Source organism: Balaenoptera acutorostrata, chromosome 11 (assembly GCF_949987535.1).
Source record: "Balaenoptera acutorostrata chromosome 11, mBalAcu1.1, whole genome shotgun sequence".
Taxonomy (NCBI): domain Eukaryota; kingdom Metazoa; phylum Chordata; class Mammalia; order Artiodactyla; family Balaenopteridae; genus Balaenoptera; species Balaenoptera acutorostrata.
In genome coordinates, this window is record NC_080074.1 from 60,160,962 (window position 1) to 60,179,339 (window position 18,378).

The 18,378-nt window shown below is 40.7% G+C and overlaps 1 protein-coding gene across 7 annotated transcripts in view; it reads right to left on the reverse strand.

Annotated features, from left to right (window-relative positions):
• Window positions 1-18,378, reverse strand: part of LOC103008169 (17-beta-hydroxysteroid dehydrogenase type 6) — a 33,875-nt gene that overhangs the window by 11,688 nt on the left and 3,809 nt on the right. The window contains exon 1 of one of the 7 annotated variants that reach the window (XM_007179629.2): window positions 13,807-13,850. The exons of 4 other annotated variants lie outside the window; for them this stretch is intronic. Coding sequence is in view for 1 of the 3 variants with exons in the window: in XM_007179627.3 (XP_007179689.1) it covers window positions 12,003-12,066 (64 nt within the window). In the remaining 2 variants the exon portion in view is untranslated. Of the gene's footprint in view, window positions 1-12,002; window positions 12,080-12,907; window positions 12,987-13,806; window positions 13,851-18,378 lie in introns of those variants that run through there. 2 more of the 7 variants (XM_007179628.2, XM_007179627.3) reach the window with 2 other exon arrangements.

The window sequence follows — 18,378 nt, forward strand, 5'->3', positions numbered from 1 at the left end:
CCTGCAATGCAGGGACACGGGTTCAAGCCCTGGTCCAGGAAGATCCCACATGCTGCGGAGCAACTAAGCCTGTGTGCCACAACTACTGAGCCTGCGTGCCACAACTACTGAAGCCTGTGTGCCTAGAGCCCGTGCTCCGCAACAAGAGAAGCCGCTGCAATGTGAAGCCTGCGCACTGCAATCAAGAGTAGCCCCCTCTTGCCGCAACTAGAGAAAGCCCGCGCGCAGCAACGAAGACCCAACGCAGCCAAAAATAAATAATTTTTTATAAAAAGAAAAGAAAAAGAAGAGCTTTCATTTTATTCCTTCCTTTTTTCTTTAACTAGTATTTACTGAGTATTGACTATGTGCCAGGCATTGCACTAAGTGCTGGGACTCTGTATTAATTAATACTTGGTCCTACTCTCTAGCCATAGTCTAGAGGGGGGAGTCAGGGAAGTAACCAAACAAATGCACTGCAATGTGGTAGGTGCCAAACAAAAGTATATACGGTCTAATGAGACTATAAAGGAGGGTGACCCACTGCCTGCAAAGTTAGAAACAGATTCACAGAGGCAGTGATTTTGGAACTACTTCCAACAAAATAGTTAAGAGTTCAAAAAGTGGACAAGGTGGGTGGCGGAGCGGGTGGTGGTGTGATGAATTGGGGGATTGGGATTGACATATATACACTAATATGTATAAAATGGATAACTAATAAGAACCTGCTGTACAAAAAAATAAATAAAATTCTAAAAAAAAAAAAAGTGGACAAGGATAAAAGGACATTCCAGGCAGCAATAGTGTGTACATGAATGGAGTGGTGAGCAGCATAAAGCTTCCTGATACCTACGAGAAGTTCAGGTGATGCAGAGAGCACACAGGGGAAGAAATGGAAGATGAGGTAGTGAAGGGCCAGACTAGGAAGGGTCCTGTGGGTCACACTAAGGAATCTGGATGTTATCTTATAGGCAACAAGGGTGTGCCATTAGAAGGTATTAAACTGAAGACTAAGATGCCCAGATTTAGCTTTAGAAAGATCTGTCTCACAGTGGGAGTGGAGGATGGATTAAACAGGGAGGGGTGGGATGAAGGCAAAGAGATTAGTTAAGAGACCCAGCAGTTTGGGTGAGACATTGCAGCCAAAGCAGTTTGTAAATATAGACCAATCAGATGCATTATTGAAATGAGTGTTCAGAGATGCCTACCTTTCTATATGTAGTTCTAGAGAAACATCCACCATTTGGGGCAATCTATAGTTGTTGGCTGAACTAACATATGACTCATAAAGTCATAGGTAGAGGTCAAAGATGGGTGTGAGCCCAGTAGGATAGCCCTTATGATTAAGGCCTACACAATGCCTACCTTAGCTTGGCTTTAAGGTCTTCCCAGTGCTCTGGCCCTTGATTTCCTTCTTAGCTTTCTCTTTTACCACACCTCTTTTGCACCCTACTCTTTAGTCATAACAAGCACCTTGCAGTACTCCACACAGTACAGGCTTTTCATGCCTCAGTATACAACTCTCTCTACAATTCCTTCTTTCCCAGCTCTCATCCACTTGACAAATAATACTCATCTGTTAAGCCTCCACTGAACCATCATTTTCATTCAACAAACATCAATTCAACATCTACTATGAGTCAGACATGATGTTAGGCACTGATACACATAAGTGAACAAAACAAGTTCTATTATTCATTGAATTCACAGTCTAAGTGTAAAGACTGACAAGAAGACAATGCAATATACAGTTGTCCCTTGGTATCCACAGAGGACTGGTTACAGGACCCTTCACAGATACCAAAATCTGAAGATGTTTACATCCCTTATGTAAAATGGCATAGTATTTGCATATAACCTATGAACATCCTCCCGTACACTTTAAATCATCTCTAGATTACTTATAATACCTAATTCAATCTAAGTGTTATGGAATAGTCGTAAACACAATGTAAATACTATGTATCGATAATTAGTTATAAAAACAATGTAAATGCTATGTAAATAGTTGCTGGCATGCAGCAAATTCAAGTTTTGCCTTTTGGAACTTTCTGGAAATTTTTTTTCTAATATTTTTGATCTGTGGATGGTTGAATCTGCAGGTGCAAAACTCGTAGATATGGAGGGCCAACCATAATAGAAGTAAGGGCAGGATGCTGTTGGAGCATTCAGGAGAAGCTTCCAAGCCAGTCCAGGGAGATCTGAGAAGTTTCCTAGTGAGAGTAAAATATAACTTGAGATCTAAAGCATAATAAAATAATAACAAAAGCAGCTAACGCTTGCATAGCACTTGCTGTGTATCAGGCCCTGTTCTAAGCATTTCACATATATTAACTTACTGAATTCTCACAACAGCCCCATAAGGCAGGTCCTGTCAATATCCCTGTGTGTTGGTTCAGATGCCAAGACAGAACTAGACATGCAAGGGACTCATTGAGGGAAACCTATAGAGAATAAAGGGGGAAAGTTCAGGAATAGGTGCCAATACATGTCTGACACCTCTGAAAGAAGAGAGAGAAGAAAGAAGGAATTAAAAGGAAGAAACTTTAACTACAGTTCAGCCCTGAGAAAGTCTCAGCTAGGCTGATGAGGGTCCTTGAGCAAAGACTGCCAGTAGAGTCCCACACTGGGCCGAACTGGTTAGAACTTTCAGTCCCACCTCCAGGGAAAGGAGAGGGACTGGAGATTGAGTTTAATCACTAATGGCTAATGATTTAAATCAATTATGCCTAAGTAATGAAGCCTCATCAAAACCAAAAAGAACAGAGTTCAGAGAGCTTCCAGGTGAACATATGGAGATTCAGGGAAAGTGGTGTACTTGGAGAGGGCATGGAAGCTCTGCGCCCTTTCCCCATAACTTGCCCTAAGCATCTCTTCCATCTGGCTGCTCCTGAGTTGTATGCTTTTTTAATAAACTAGTAGCCAGATAAGTAAAATGTTTCTGTGAGTTCTGTTAGCCACTCTAGCAAATTAATCGAACCCAAGGATGGGGTCGTTGGATCCTCCAATCTATAGCCAGTCCGTCAGAAGCACAGATGATAATCTGGGCTTGCAACTGGTGTCTGAAGTGAGGGGTGAAGAGGGTAGTCTTGTAGGACTGAACCCTTAACCTATGGAATCTGATGCTGTCTCCTGGTAGTTAGTGTCAGAACTGAGTTGAATTGTGGGACACCTAGCTGGTGTTGCAGAGAATTGCTTGTTGTAATTGGGTCCAGAATTGTTAAGGGTATAGGGGAATAAAATTAGAGGAGGCAGTGAAGGGGGTAAAGGAGTGGATAGAGACATTTAATACTCCCTCCCTCCTCTTCTCTTTCTCTCCTTTTCCCTCTCCCCCCACCTCCCTATTCTCTCCCCTCCCCCAAGCTTTCTGCTCTCTCCAATCTGAGAGCTCTGTGTTCTCTAGCCAGCTGCCTCTGTTCTGCCCAACTGTCATTCTCTGGTGCACTGCAGTAACAGAGAGAGCTTCATCCTGCCTGTTTACTGACTAAAAGGGTAATTTCCTGATGCCAGTCAAAGATGAAAATCCATTTCCCCCATTAGGAAGAAGCTTGGAACCCACAGCCTCTCTAGGTATTACTATTCAACCATCACAGAGCAAGAAGACTAATCCTGCAGGAGAAATATGCCAGGCCAGGCAGAATCCCAAAACGTGAGCCAAAAGTGAACATTAATCAAATACCTGGAGATATGACTTGACTATGCCTTGACTATTTCAAATATCTATATCCCTTGACCTGACCATTTTCTGAGGTTCTGTCCTGTATTTCTAATTTCCTTAAGTACTCTCCAGCCAGCTGTGTAGCCAGAAACTCAATATATCCGAGATAGAACACATCATATTTTCTCCTAAAACTGTTTCTCCTCCAGTATTCCCAATTTCTATTTGTATTACTTTTTAGTCTTAAGGCTCTGACACTTCCTCTTCATTGCCCCATGCATTCCCTCAGGAGACGAGGCTGTAGAGTCTAGCTCTCTAGTATCTGGAGCACCTGTCCCCTCCCCTTCATTCCTATGGCCACATCCATTGTTCAAGCCTTCAACATTCAGTACCTCTTGCTTGGCCTATCATAGAAGCCTTCTCACCATCCCCACAGTGTCAGTCCCTTCCCCTCTCCTCCACATGGTGCTGTCTGGTTAATTTTCCTAAAGCACAGCTCTGTTGATGTCACTACCTGAAAAGCATCCAATCTACTAAATAAAATCTAAATCATCTTAATCCATGATTGGGCCTCAACCTTATCTCCCGCTCCTCCCACTCACATGGCCTATGTTCCATCCAAACCAAACAGCCTGCTGCTCTCCATTTATTCATGCTCTGCTCTTTCCATGCTCCAGATCTGTGGTCTCACCATTCCCTTTGCCTGAAATGCCCTTCTTGCTCATCTATGCATGTCAGTATACTACCTGTCCTGCAAGACTCAGCAAATCACACTTCCTCCATATAAAGCCATCTCTGAATTATCAACAGCAGGTCTGCTCTCCCATAACAATCTATTCATACCTCTTCTGTGTAGCTCATCTCTCCAGCTAGACTGGTACTCCTGGGGTAGTTCTGTGACCGATTCATCTTTATACACAGCACCTACTTCAGGGCTTTGGTCCAGTATATAGCTGAACTGAATAAACAGTTACCACTTCTGGAAGAGCCTGTTTGTTTTTAATATATATTCAGAAAACAGTGCCACTGTACCCAATTGATCAACTATGGTTGTACATCACCATTTTATTTCCTGCATTATTTTTCTTTTTCTTGAAAGTAGCAACTATAATATAATATATAGTAAGTGTTTCTACAAATTTTTTCCTTCTCTATAGATATTTAGAAAGTGTCTAACTTCACGAAGACACAGAGAAGCAAGTGTAAGCCAAGACTGTGCTTACTCACCCTGACCATTCTGCCTGGTACCTGGTACAAAGCCTTTGACTAGTCTTTGGCTCCTCCATCTTCCTCACTCTTCATATTCAGTCACGTTCCAAACCCTAGAGATTCTTTAATATTATCTCTTACATCTCTGCCCTTCCTTACATTCTACCTTGGTTTTTACCTTCACTCTTCTTACCTGGCCTAAAGCCTCCTAAATTATCTCCCCATTTCCAGTTCATTCTACACACCACTGTTGGATGAATTTTTCTCAAGGCCTGTCATGCTATTCCCTTTCAGCAGTCCCCAGTGGTCCACCAAATACAGGATAAACTCCTCACCAGATGCTTCTAGGCCCTCCACTATAGTCCATCTCACAAATGTCAGCTTGCAGTCTAGTTAGGAAACTCACTGCTTCTCAAACCTGCCAGTGTATTTTGGCCTCTAGGGCTTTGCTCTTGCTATTTCCTCTGCTCGTTCACTGAAACAAGCAGTTATTAAATATCAAATCTGCACCAAATTCTGGGTAAGTGCTGAGAATACAGAGATGAGTGTAACCTAGTGCCTACCCTTAAGGAGCTCACAGAGCTAGTGGGGGATATAAAAATAGAAATAAATTATTAAGAAAATGTGGAAAGGACAGCAAGAGAAAGTGCTTATTTTTGCCTAAGGTGTCATGGAAGAGGTAGCATTAGAGGTGAACAGAAGCTCAGCGCACTAAGCAGAATGAAGAGAAGCATACCTCAGGCAGCAGGAACAGGATGGGAGACGGCACAGAGGTTTATAAGGCTATATGCCATGGAGTAGCAAGAGGTGATGCTGGAAAGACAGGTAGGGGCCTGATCATGAACGCCCTTGGTTGGCATACCAAAGAATGTAGGACTTCCCTGGTGGCACAGTGGTTTAGAGTACGCCTGCCAATGCTGGGGACACGGGTTCAATCCCTGGTCCGGGAAGATCCCACATGCCACGGAGCAACTAAGCCCGTGCGCCACAACTACTGAGTCTGCGCTCTAGAGCCCACGAGCCACAACTACTGAGCCCACATGCCACAACTAGTGAAGCTCACGTGCCTAGAGCCCGTGCTCTGCAACAAGAGAAGCCACCGCAATGAGAAGCCTGCGCACCACAACGAAGAGTAGCCCCCGCTCGCCACAACCAGAGAAAGCCTGCGTGATGAAGACCCAACGCACCCAAAAATAAAAAATAAAAAAGAATGTAGATTGTGTCCTGAATTTTGTCATTTATGCATTCAATCAACATTTTTTGAGCACCCACTATGTGTCAGGCACTGTTAGGTGCTGACCACTCATATACTGCTGATGGCAACGTAAAATGGTATAGCTGCACTGGAACCTTGAAAACATTATGCTTAGTTGAAAAAGATCACATACTGTATGATTCAATTTATATGAAATTTCCAGCATAGGCAAACCTATAGAAACAGAAAGTAGGTGAGTGGTTGCCTAGGACTGGATTGGGGTAGTTGGGGGAAAATAGGGAGGGTGACTGCTAAAGTGTAAGGGAGTTCTTTTGGGAGTAATGAAAATGTTCTAAAATTGATTGTAGTGATGGTCACACAATTCTGTGAATATACTAAGAGCTAATGAATTGTATACTTTAAATGGGTGAATTGTATGTGTGAATTACACCTCAAAGTTTTTAAATAAATAAAATAGACATAATAAATATGTTATAAGAGGGTATGCACTTTGGAAAAAAGAAAAAAAGCAGGGACTTCCCTGGCGGTCCAGTGGGTAAGACTCCACGCTTCCACTTCAGGGGGCATGGGTTCAATCCCGGCTCAGGGAACTAAGATCCCCCATGCCACACCTCACAACCAAAAAAAAAAGAAAAAGAGCAGAGTAAGGGGGATCAAGAGGGCTGAAGGGGGGGGCAGTTTGCAGCATTAAATATGGTGATCAGAGTAGGCCTCACTGAGAAAGCAACATCTGAGCAAAGACAGACAGGAGGCAGAAGAGTTGAACATGAAACAGGTATGAGCAGGAAGGGAAGAATTTGAAATATGCAAGAGGCAGATGTCCTAGGACCTAGTAATTAGATGGGATAGTCCTAGGAAAATTCCCAGTTTCAAATCCCTGAGATGCAAGGATGGTTGAATATACACAAGAATGTATCAATAAATGTGATATAGCACATTAACAGAATGAAAGATTAAAATCATATGATCATCTCAATAGATGCAGAAAAAGCATTTGACAAAATTCAACATCCTTTCAGGATGAAAACTCTTAACAAATTGGGTATACAAGGAACATGCTTCAACATAATAAAGGCCATATATGACAAGCCCACAGCTAACATCATACTCAATGGTGAAAGATTGAAGGCTTTTTCCTCTAAGATCAGGAACAAGACAAGGTGCCCACTCTCACCACTCCTATTCAATGTAGTACTAGAAGCCCTAGCTAGAGCAATCAGGCATGAGAAAGAATAAAAGGCATCCAAATCAGAAAGGAAGAAGTAAAATTGTCTCCATTTGCAGATAATATGGTCTTGTATATAGAAAATGCTAAACACTCCACAAAAAACTGTTAGAACTAATGAAAAATTCAGTAAAGTTTCAGGATTAAAAAAAAGAAACACAGAAAAAATCAGTTGCATTTCTATACACTAACAATGAACTATCTGAAAAAGAAAAAGAAAAATTCTATTTACCATAGTATCAAAAACAATAAAATACTTAGGAATAATTTAACCAAGGAGGTGAAAGAACTATACACTGAAAACTACAAGACTTGACTAAAGAAACTGTAGAAGACACAAACAAATGGAAAGATATCCCATATTCATAAATCAGAACAATTCATATTACTTTTTTGGTTTTTTTCTTTTAATTTAATTTATTTATTTATTTTTGGCTGCATTGGATCTTCGTTGCTGCACGTGGGCTTTCTCTAGTTGCAGTGAGCGGGGGTTACTCTTGTTGTGGAGCACGGGCTCTAGGAGCGTGGGCTTCAGTAGTTGTGGCTTGTGGGCTGTACAGCGCAGGCTCAGTAGTTGTGGCACACGGGCTTAGTTGCTCCCTGGCATGTGGGATCTTTCCGGACCAGGGCTTGAACCCATGTCCCATGCATTGGCAGGTGGATTCTTAACCACTGTGTCACCAAGGAAGTCCCAAGAATTCATATTGTTAAATGTCCATACTACCCAAACCATCTACAGATTCAATATGATCCCTATCAAAATTCCAATGGCATTTTTCACAGAAATAGAAAAAACAATCCTAAAATTCTTATGGAACCACAAGAGACCCTGAACAGCTAATGCAATTCTGAGAAAGAAGAATAAAGCTGGAGACGTCACAATTCCTGAATTCAAACTATACTACAAAGCTACAGTAATCAAAGCAATATAGTACTGGCATAAAAATAGACACATTGACCAATGGAACAGAATCAAGAGCCCAGAAATAAACCCACACATATATGGTCAACTAATATCTGATAAAGAAGCCAGTGGGGAAAGGATTATCTCCTCAATAAATGGTGGTGGAATATTCACATGTAAAAGAAGGAAATTGGACCCTATTTTCACCACTCACAGAAATTAACTCAAAATGGATTAAAGACTTAAATGTAACACCTGAAAGCATAAAACTCCTAAAAGAAAACACAGGGGAAAATTCCCTGACATTGGTCTTGGCAACAATGTTTTTGGATATGATACCAAAAGCAAAAGCAATAAAGGCAAAAATAAGTGGGACATCAAACTAGAAAGTTTCTGCACAACAAAAGAAACAATCAACGAAATGAAAAGGCAACCTATAGAATGAGAGAAAATATCTGCAAACCATATATCTGTTAAGGAGTTAATATCCAAATATATAAGGAACTCATAAAACTCAATAGCAAAAAAAAAAATCCAATTAAAAAATAGGCAGAGAGGGGCTTCCCTGGTGGCGCAGTGGTTGAGAATCTGCCTGCCAATGCAGGGGACACGGATTCGAGCCCTGGTCTGGGAAGATCCCACATGCCACAGAGCAACTGAGCCCGTGAGCCACAATTACTGAGCCTGCGCGTTTGGAGCCTGTGCTCTGCAACAAGAGAGGCCGCGATAGTGAGAGGCCCACGCACCGCGATGAAGAGTGGCCCCTACTTGCCGCAACTAGAGAAAGCCCTCGCACAGAAACGAAGACCCAACACAGCCATAAATAAATAAATAAATAAATAAAAACTAGTAAATTGGCCACATAAGATCTTTAAAAAAAAAAATAGGCAGAGGATCTGAATGGACATTTTTCCAAATAAGTCATATAAATGACCAACAGGTATATGAAAAGATGCTCAACATCACTAATCATCAGGGAAATGCAAATCAAACCTATCATTTCATGTTAGAATGGCTGTTTGCAAAGAAGAGGGGGAAAATCCACCTGTGTCATCAGTCCTGAGGCTGAACAACTAGAACAACCTGAAGGAGGCTGGGAGAAAGAAAGGGAAAGCCTGAGAGAAGCCTCAGAGAGATGGGCAATCCTGAGAGCTGAGCTCTGCTTAGCAGGTGTCTTCACTGAGCCACCTCCTTGGGATGAAGATGCTCAAATCCAAACATGACTCTGTAGGTGTTTCCCCTGAGACTTTTCTTTACCAACAGTGAAGTCATTGGCCCATTCTGTCTTGGAGACTTCATCCTGGGACTATCTACAATGAACTATAGAGGTCATCTGGCCATCCCCCAGCCTGAGATTCCCTTTCTGCTCTCCCCACTTAGCAGAGTGAGCTCTTCTCCCAGGGAAGGGTATTTATTTTTGTGGATGGGGCAATGTAAGTATGGAGGAAAAAAGGAGAGTCTAGGGGAAGAGCAAAGAAAGGTATAAAAAGGTGTGGAGAAGTAGGAAGTGTCCAGGGGCTCCAGGAGGAAGTAGAGATGGTTTAATCTCTGCCTAAGCACCCACCAGGGTGTCCCTTCTTTGTTCCTCCTTCCCCATCATCAGTCTCCAGATCCCATCCTCACCAGCCCAGGTCTTGGTCAGTGACAGGGCCCCAGGGAGGAAGCAGGAAGGTTTGGGGCCCCATGAATTGACCTCTCTGGTTGCCTTGGAATCTGGGGTGAACATAGGGTCACAAGCCATTGGTACCGATATTAGAAATGTTAATATTGACTACTACCTCTGATTGGTTTCTCTACAACCTGGAAACCCAGCAGAAACTAGCCATGATACTATGTCATCTGTCTCTCAGTAGAGCAACCATAAAGACCTGACACAGGTGTGAAAATGAAAGGGAAAACCAAGGGAAAGGCCTAGGGAGATTGGCAATCCTCAGTGCTTTAGGCTCTCTGCTAAACTGGGCTTCCCCACCTAGTCATTGTGCTTGGGATGTGCTGAAGACTCTCATATCCAAACCTGGAGGTGTTTCAGGCTTCCATGATTTTCCTCTTCAGCAACAGTGCAGAACATATTCCATTTCTCAGAACAATTTTTTTGGAGTCTGTTATGATACCAATGAGACTATTTGGCTAATTCCCTGCCTACTTTTCCTTTTATTCCTTTCCAAGAATCTCTCTGCATGAGTTCCCCTGCCCCCAACCCTGACTTTGTGGATAACATAGATATATGAGCATGGATTCTGAAGCCATATTACTTGGGTTCAAATCAGGCTTTACCATTTACTTGTTGTGTGGCCTTGGGCAAGTGAATTAACCTCTCTACCTGTGTGCTCATCTTCAAAATGGGAAAAGAACCCTTCAGTGATTTGTTGGGAGAGTTAAATGAGTTAACGCATGTAAAGCACTATGTAATTGTTAGATAATATTAGTATTATTTTGGTGGTTGTTTTATTATTGCCATTCTGGGCCTTTATCCCTGAGCCCTACCACTTCCACTTTTTCACAATATGTGCAACTCCAGGTATAGCAACATCCTTAGTCATTTCTATCTGCTTTTTATCACGACGTTGGGCCATACTGGTTCACCCTGACTTTCTTCAGTCTCAAGCAGAGGACTTCTCTCTCCGCACTATAGCACATGGCAAAGTAAAGAATAGCTTTTATTCCCTTCTTTTAAATCTTCAGACCTGGGCTTGTCTGTAAGCTCCAATCAGTCTAGTCACTGATCCTAAGAGTGAGTCTATAAACAGCACATGGATTCATGGACCAATAGATCCATCATGACATTCTTTGTTCTCACATTGGGCATACAGACTAGGTGTTACTTTAAAACAAAGAATGTAGCCCACCATCCAGTTCTACAAGGATCAAGTCATTAGCCTCTGCAGTCACTGACCGGCAGTACACCCTGAAAAGAATTCAGGATGAAAAATGTGATAAGGCACTCTATGCTTTGGAAAAACAGACGTCTTAGATAGACAGAGATATCTAAGGGGGGAAAATTTTAATGAACCCAGATTCTTGCATCTTCTCATACAGAGAAAAGCACTAAAATCATTAACTAAGATATCTGATCCTCATGATTAGTAGTAACCTTTTACCAAGATGTATGCTTGACTACACACATTCCCTAGCCAAAACCCTACATATCCTGGCTTCTCCCCCTACCCCTTTGGAGCAGTTCCTCAGAGCTATCTGAGAGGCTCTAGTCCCAGGCTATAGTCCTCAGTAAGACCTTGAATAAATTCAACTCACAGCTCTTACATTGTGTGTTTTTCTTTCAGTTGACATACTCAAGCCAACAATTGTTTATCACAGTTAGATGCCACTATGCACCCACCATAATGTTTTAACTGAAAAAGGTTGACAATATCAAGTGTTGGCAAGAACAATCAAGCACTGCTATTGAAAGAGTAAATTTATTCAATCAATTTGAAAAAAACAGTTTGTCATTATCTACTGAAGATAAAGATCCACCTTCTCTATACCCATAGATTCCATTTTAGGTATTTAACAACAACAACAAAAAATGTACACCATAAGATGGGTTTGCAGCAGCATTATTTGTGATAGCCAAAAGCTGGAAACAACCCAAACATGCACAAAGAGTAGAATGGATAAATAAGTTGAGATATGTTCATGTAACGGAATGCTATACGGTGACAAAAACAAACTATAGCTACACACAATTACATGAATGAATCTCATAAACATAATATTGTGACACAAAAGAACACATACTACATTATTCCATCTACACAAAGTCTTAAAGAGACAAAACTAATCTAGGTTGCTACAAAAGATTACTGGTTACCTTTGGGGAGGAGGTAGAGGTCCACGATTGAGAAAGGTATTAGTGGGTTGTTTACAGTGCTCATAATGTTCTATTACTTGACCTGTGTGGCTGTAACAGAAGTACTAATTTTGTGAAAATTCATTGAACCATCCACCTGTGTGTTCTCAACTCAAATTAGAAAAATAAAAATACCGCTTTGATTAAAAAGAGAAGAAGAAAAGAAACAGTGTGAAGAAAGTCACTTCTGTGTTTGTTATAAAATTCTTATCAAGAACACTGTGCATCTGTACACTGTGCAAGATCCCACATGATAAATCCTGTCATACATTTAGTACCAGGAAAGATTTTGTCTTTTCTAAGTACATAGTATACTACTGATTATTTTTAAATTATCTAGTTCTGCATATTAGAAGTTTAAGGCCAAATTTAATGTTCAATCACAGTAATTCTATTAGTCCTTGTAGACAGCAATTTTTCTTCTCTCCTCTTTCATCACTTTGATTTTCTATTTCTTTTTATGTTTTCATTTGCATTTTAATAACTTTTTTGTATATATGTCTTTTACTATAAGTTACCTCAAACTCTTTTTGAAGATGCTACATTGTCCAAGCATAAAACTTAACAGATTTTCCAACCTCAGTCTCACCCCAAAAGCTGACTCAATCCCTCTGCCAAGGCGGAAAAAATTAGCAAATACTCCAGCAGCTGATGCCTTGTACTGGCATAAATATATATATATATATATATATATACACACACACATATATGAAATATGATATATATGAAATATAGTAAATGTATATATACACACATATATATATATCATACTTCATTTCATATCAGTATATGAGATTCCACAAAGAGAAAGGAAAAATGTTACCTGAGGAATTCTTGTTTGGGAATGTACATCAGATTTCACCTACCTTTGGAATTTTACTTCTTCTCTGTTCTCCACAGGATTAGAAATGTAACAAGTGAGAAAGAATAATGGGACTATTAAACCCTTGTTCACTGGTCACGTGGGTTAAAAAAAAGAAAGAAAAAACAATTTCGCCACTCCCACTGCAAAGGGCTTGCTCACAGTAGGAGATGGGGGTAGGGTTAGGGCAGGACACAAACTAGACCACAGAGCTTCAGTAACACAGTTCTCAGGACTTAATTATATAAGGCCGCTTTTGCTTACCCAAAAGTTCACAAACTTACCCCACAGCTTCCCGCATTACCATAAAAGAGCTGGTTTTCCACACTGTCAAGAATTCCAATTTACAGAGCATACCCAGGGGGTCCTATTTGTAAGTATAAAATCACTCTCAACTTCTAAACAATACTTTCTCAAACTCCGAAAGAATAAAGATCAAAAAAGCAGAGAACACAATGGCGATGAAATTTCTTTCAGAAATCAAAGTTGAAGGGTCTTGTAAGAAAATTAAAAACCATAATCAAGATCTTTAAAAAAATTTTTTTTTAACTTAAAAAAAATTTTTTTAAGAAGATCTCTCTCGGGACTTCCCTGGTGGTGCAGTGGTTAAGAATCCACCTGCCAATTCAGGGGACACGGGTTCAAGCCCTGGTCCGGGAAGATCTCACATGCTGCAGAGCAACTAAGCCCGTGTGCCGCAACTACTGAGCCTACGTGCCACAACTACTGAAGCCCGCACGCCTAGAGCCCGTGCTCTGCAACGAGAAGCCACCGCTCGCCGCAACTAGAGAAAGTCCACGCAGCAACGAAGACCTGACCCAACAGAGCCAAAATAAATAAACAAATAAATTTATTAAAGAAACCTTTCTCCAAACAGATCTTACCCCAACCCAAAACACACACCATTTGCTCAGGAAGAGTCCCGTCCTGGAGACTTCAGAGGACTTCATGAATCTCCACTGGGCAGGGTTCCTTTCCTTTCCCCGACGCTGCCCACCCACCCACCCCGCACCGCTTCCTCACCTCCTTTACAACACCGCCCTCTTGTGGTCAGAGTCCAGGCTGCTCCACTCCTTTGTGCCAAGCCCACAGTTCTCACCAGTGTCATTCTTGCTCAACTGGAGAATCAGATCTGTTACAGCCAAAATTAAAAGTAGAAAGCCCCCATCCTCTGAGTAAGTTGGAGCCTCTGCTGGAGTCAGGGGGCGGGGAAGCAGAGTCCCCTTTTAGATGGCCAACCTGAGATCAGCTTCTGCAAACTGGGGCTTTCAGCCTTAATGCTGTCAGACACCTTTCCAAAAGAGCTGCAGCTGGACAGGAATAAAGACGCAGACATAGAGAATGGACTTGAGGACACAGGGAGGGGGAAGGGGAAGCTGGGACGAAGTGAGAGAGTGGTATTGACATATATACACTACTAAATGTAAAATAGATAGCTAGTGGGAAGCAGCTGCATAGCACAGGGAGATGAGCTTGGTGCTTTGTGTCCAACTAGAGGGGTGGGATAGGGAGGGTGGGAGGGAGATGAAAGAGGGAGGAGATGTGGGGATATATGTATATGTATAGCTGATTCCCTTTGTTGTACAGCAGAAACTAACACACCATTGTAAAGCAATTATACTCCAATAAAGATGTTAAAAAATTTTAAAAAAAAGAGCTGCAGCTGCTTCGTGTCCTAATCCGCTCTAGCAAATTAATCAAACCCAATGAGGGAGTGGTGGGAACCTTCGATTTAAAGCCAATCAGTCAGAAGCACAGGTAACAACCTGGACTTGCAATTGGCATCTGAAGTGGGTGGGGGAGTCTTGTGGGACTGAACCCTTAACCTGTGGAATCTGACACTATCTCTGGATAGATAGTGTCAGAATTGAGTTGAACTGTAGGACACCTAGGCTGGAATCCAAAGAATTGGTTTGGATGTGTGGGGAAACACACCCATGCCCCACAATGGAACTGGTATCAGAATCCTTCAGCACCCTTTCACAACTCTCTCCTCTCTTGGCTCCTATGAAATCACACTCTCCTAGCTCTCCTGCTTCTATTCCTATTTGTTCTCATTGTCCTTTGCTGGTTTCTCTTCCTCTACCCAATTTTTAAAGTCAATATCTTTAAGAGTTCTATCCTAGCCCTTCCTCTCTTCTCACTGTACACACCCTCCTTGTTTGGGGACCTCAGTCATCATCAGCTTCAACCCTGATCCGAGTTCTAATGACTTGCAAATCTCTGCCTTCAGTCAAGACCTCTCCTGACATCTAGCTCCTCATATCCAACTACCTGCTGGGCATCTTCCACTTGAATTCATCCATTCATTCCATAAACATAGAGTCCCTACTATGTGCTAGGTCCAATGCTAGTTACTGGAGATAATAGAGGTGAGTAAAATGGACATGATATTTGAAATCTTAGAACTTATTATTTTAGTACGAAAAAATAGACATTAAATATATATTCCCACAAATAAATATATAATTACACACTGTGATGAGGGCTATGAAAGAAAAGCATAGAGAGCTTAGGGAGTATCACAGTAGCAACTCAAACTCAACTTTTCAAAACTGAAATAATGATGATTCAGTGCAATCTGATCCTCCTCCTTATTTTCACATTATTTCCTATCCCTACATGTATTCAACAAATACTCAACACATTTAATGATTGCCCACTAGGTGCCAAACAACCCCTTCCAACCAGTTGCCCAATCCTGAAACCTGGGAAATCATCCTAGACCACTTCCTCATCCCCCACATCCAATCAATATTAATTCTTAGTAATATCTCTTAAGTCACTTATGTCCACACAATCACATCCATCTCTACTTTACTGCCTTACTTCAGGCCACAAGTATTTGTGCCCTGGATTCCAGCAACAGTTTCTTGGGATTGCTCTGCCTCTGGTTGCTCTTTCCCCTTCTATTTGCCCTTTACAGGGCTCCAGAGTTTATTTCTAAAACACAATTCTGATTATGTTTCTCCCCTGCTTAAAAGCCTTCCAAGACTCCCCACTGTCTTCAGACAAATCCAAATTCCTGTGGAGGAACAAGGTTTGATACTGTGTTTTGATCTGAATCTGCCATCCTTTATTTTAAGCAGTCTGCAAGGAGGAAGCTAGATCCCAACAGTATACAGCTTTATGATTAACAAGAAAACCTATACAATATGTATATTGGCAGGTTACTTATCAAAAATCTGCTAGGTTCATTTATAGCTTAGGTGAAAAATTCAATTTCACATATTATATCCATCATATAGATTAAAAAACAATTGCAATATCCTATAACACATGTTTTATCAGCTTTGAAGTCATCATTTGCTTTGTGGTTAAAAGAATCATTCCTGTGAGATTAAACTAAAACTTTGTCATTTAAACAAATATGAGGGTACTCTTTATTACTTTTCAGTAGTTGATGATAACAAGTGATAAAACCTATCATAAACTGAAATATGACCTTGGCTCCACCTAGATAGTCTCCCTTTGTTTATGATGCTCTTCTGTCAACAGAACATTAATCTTCTTTTATTTTATTGAGGAAGAAAATAACTAGCACAGGAGTACATCAAATTTTCAATTTGTTTCAACAATATTATTCACTCCCAAGGCTTCTCATCAAATACAGATATGATCAATATTTTATTATAATTTTAACCAAAACTGAATTAAAATGGAAAACGAATAACTTTTTTTTTTTTTTTGGCCACACCTCGTGGCATGCAGAATTTCCCTGACCAGGGGGAAGATGAATAATTTTTATTTCCACGCTCTAGCTTGGCATGCAATGCTCTGGCCATAGCTTGCCTCTTAGTTCCATCTCTCACTATGCCTTCCCTTCAAGTCTGAGTTCTGACCATATGGAACTATTACTGGCAGGTTCCTGAAAGCACCATGCCATTTCTGCTTTTGTGCCTTTGCTCCCAGTACCAATCTTGTCCAAGTCTTTAAAAAAAGATTGATGCCACATTAAAAGGATCATACACCATGATCAAGTGGGGTTTATCCCAGGAATGCAAGGATTCTTCAATATATGCAAATCAATCAATGTGATATACCATATTAACAAATTGAAGGATAAAAACCATATGATAATCTCAATAGATGCAGAAAAAGCTTTTGACAAAATTCAACATCTATTTATGATAAAAACCCTCCAGAAACTAGGCATAGAGGGAACTTACCTTAAAATAATAAAGGCCATATATGACAAACCCACAGCCAACATCGTTCTCAATGGTGAAACACTGAAACCATTTCCACTAAGATCAGGAACAAGACAAGGTTGCCCACTCTCACCACTATTATTCAACATAGTTTTGGAAGTTTTAGCCACAGCAATCAGAGAAGAAAAAGAAATAAAAGGAATCCAAATCAGAAAAGAAGAAGTAAAACTGTCACTGTTTGCAGATGACATGATACTACACACAGAGAATCCTAAAGATGCTACCAGAAAACTACTAGAGCTAATCAATGAATTTGGTAAAGTTGCAGGATACAAAATTAATGCACAGAAATCTCTTGCATTCCTATACACTAATGATGAAAAATCTGAAAGAGAAATCAAGGAAACACTCCCATTTACCACTGCAACAAAAAGAATAAAATACCTAGGAATAAACCTACCTAAGGAGACAAAAGACCTATATGCAGAAAACTATAAGACACTGATGAAAGAAATTAGAGACGATACAAACAGATGGAGAGATATACCATGTTCCTGGATTGGAAGAATCAACATTGTGAAAATGACTATCTACCCAAAGCAATCTACAGATTCAATGCAATCCCTAATCAAACTACCAATGGCATTTTTCACAGAACTAGAACAAAAAATTTCACAATTTGTATGGAAACACAAAAGACCCCGAATAGCCAAAGCAATCTTGAGACAGAAAAATGGAGCTGGAGGAATCAGGCTCCCTGGCTTCAGACTCTACTACAAAGCTACAATAATCAAGACAGTATGGTACTGGCACAAAAACAGAAATATAGATCAATGGAACAGGATAGAAAACCCAGAGATAAACCCATGCACATATGGTCACCTTATCTTTGATAAAGGAGGCAAGAATATACAATGGAGAAAAGACAGCCTCTTCAGTAAGTGGTGCTGGGAAAACTGGACAGCTACATGTAAAAGAATGAAATTAGAACACTCCCTAACACCATACACAAAAATAAACTCCAGATGGATTAAAGACCTAAATGTAAGGCCAGACACTATAAAACTCTTAGAGGAAAACATAGGCAGAACACCCTATGACATAAATCACAGCAAGATCCTTTTCAACCCACCTCCTAGAGAAATGGAAATAAAAACAAAAATAAACAAATGGGACCTAATGAAACTTAAAAGCTTTTGCACAGCAAAGGAAACCATAAACAAGACGAAAAGACAACCCTCAGAATGGGAGAAAATATTTGCAAACAAAGCAATTGACAAAGAATTAATCTCCAAAATATACAAGCAGCTCATGCAGCTCAATA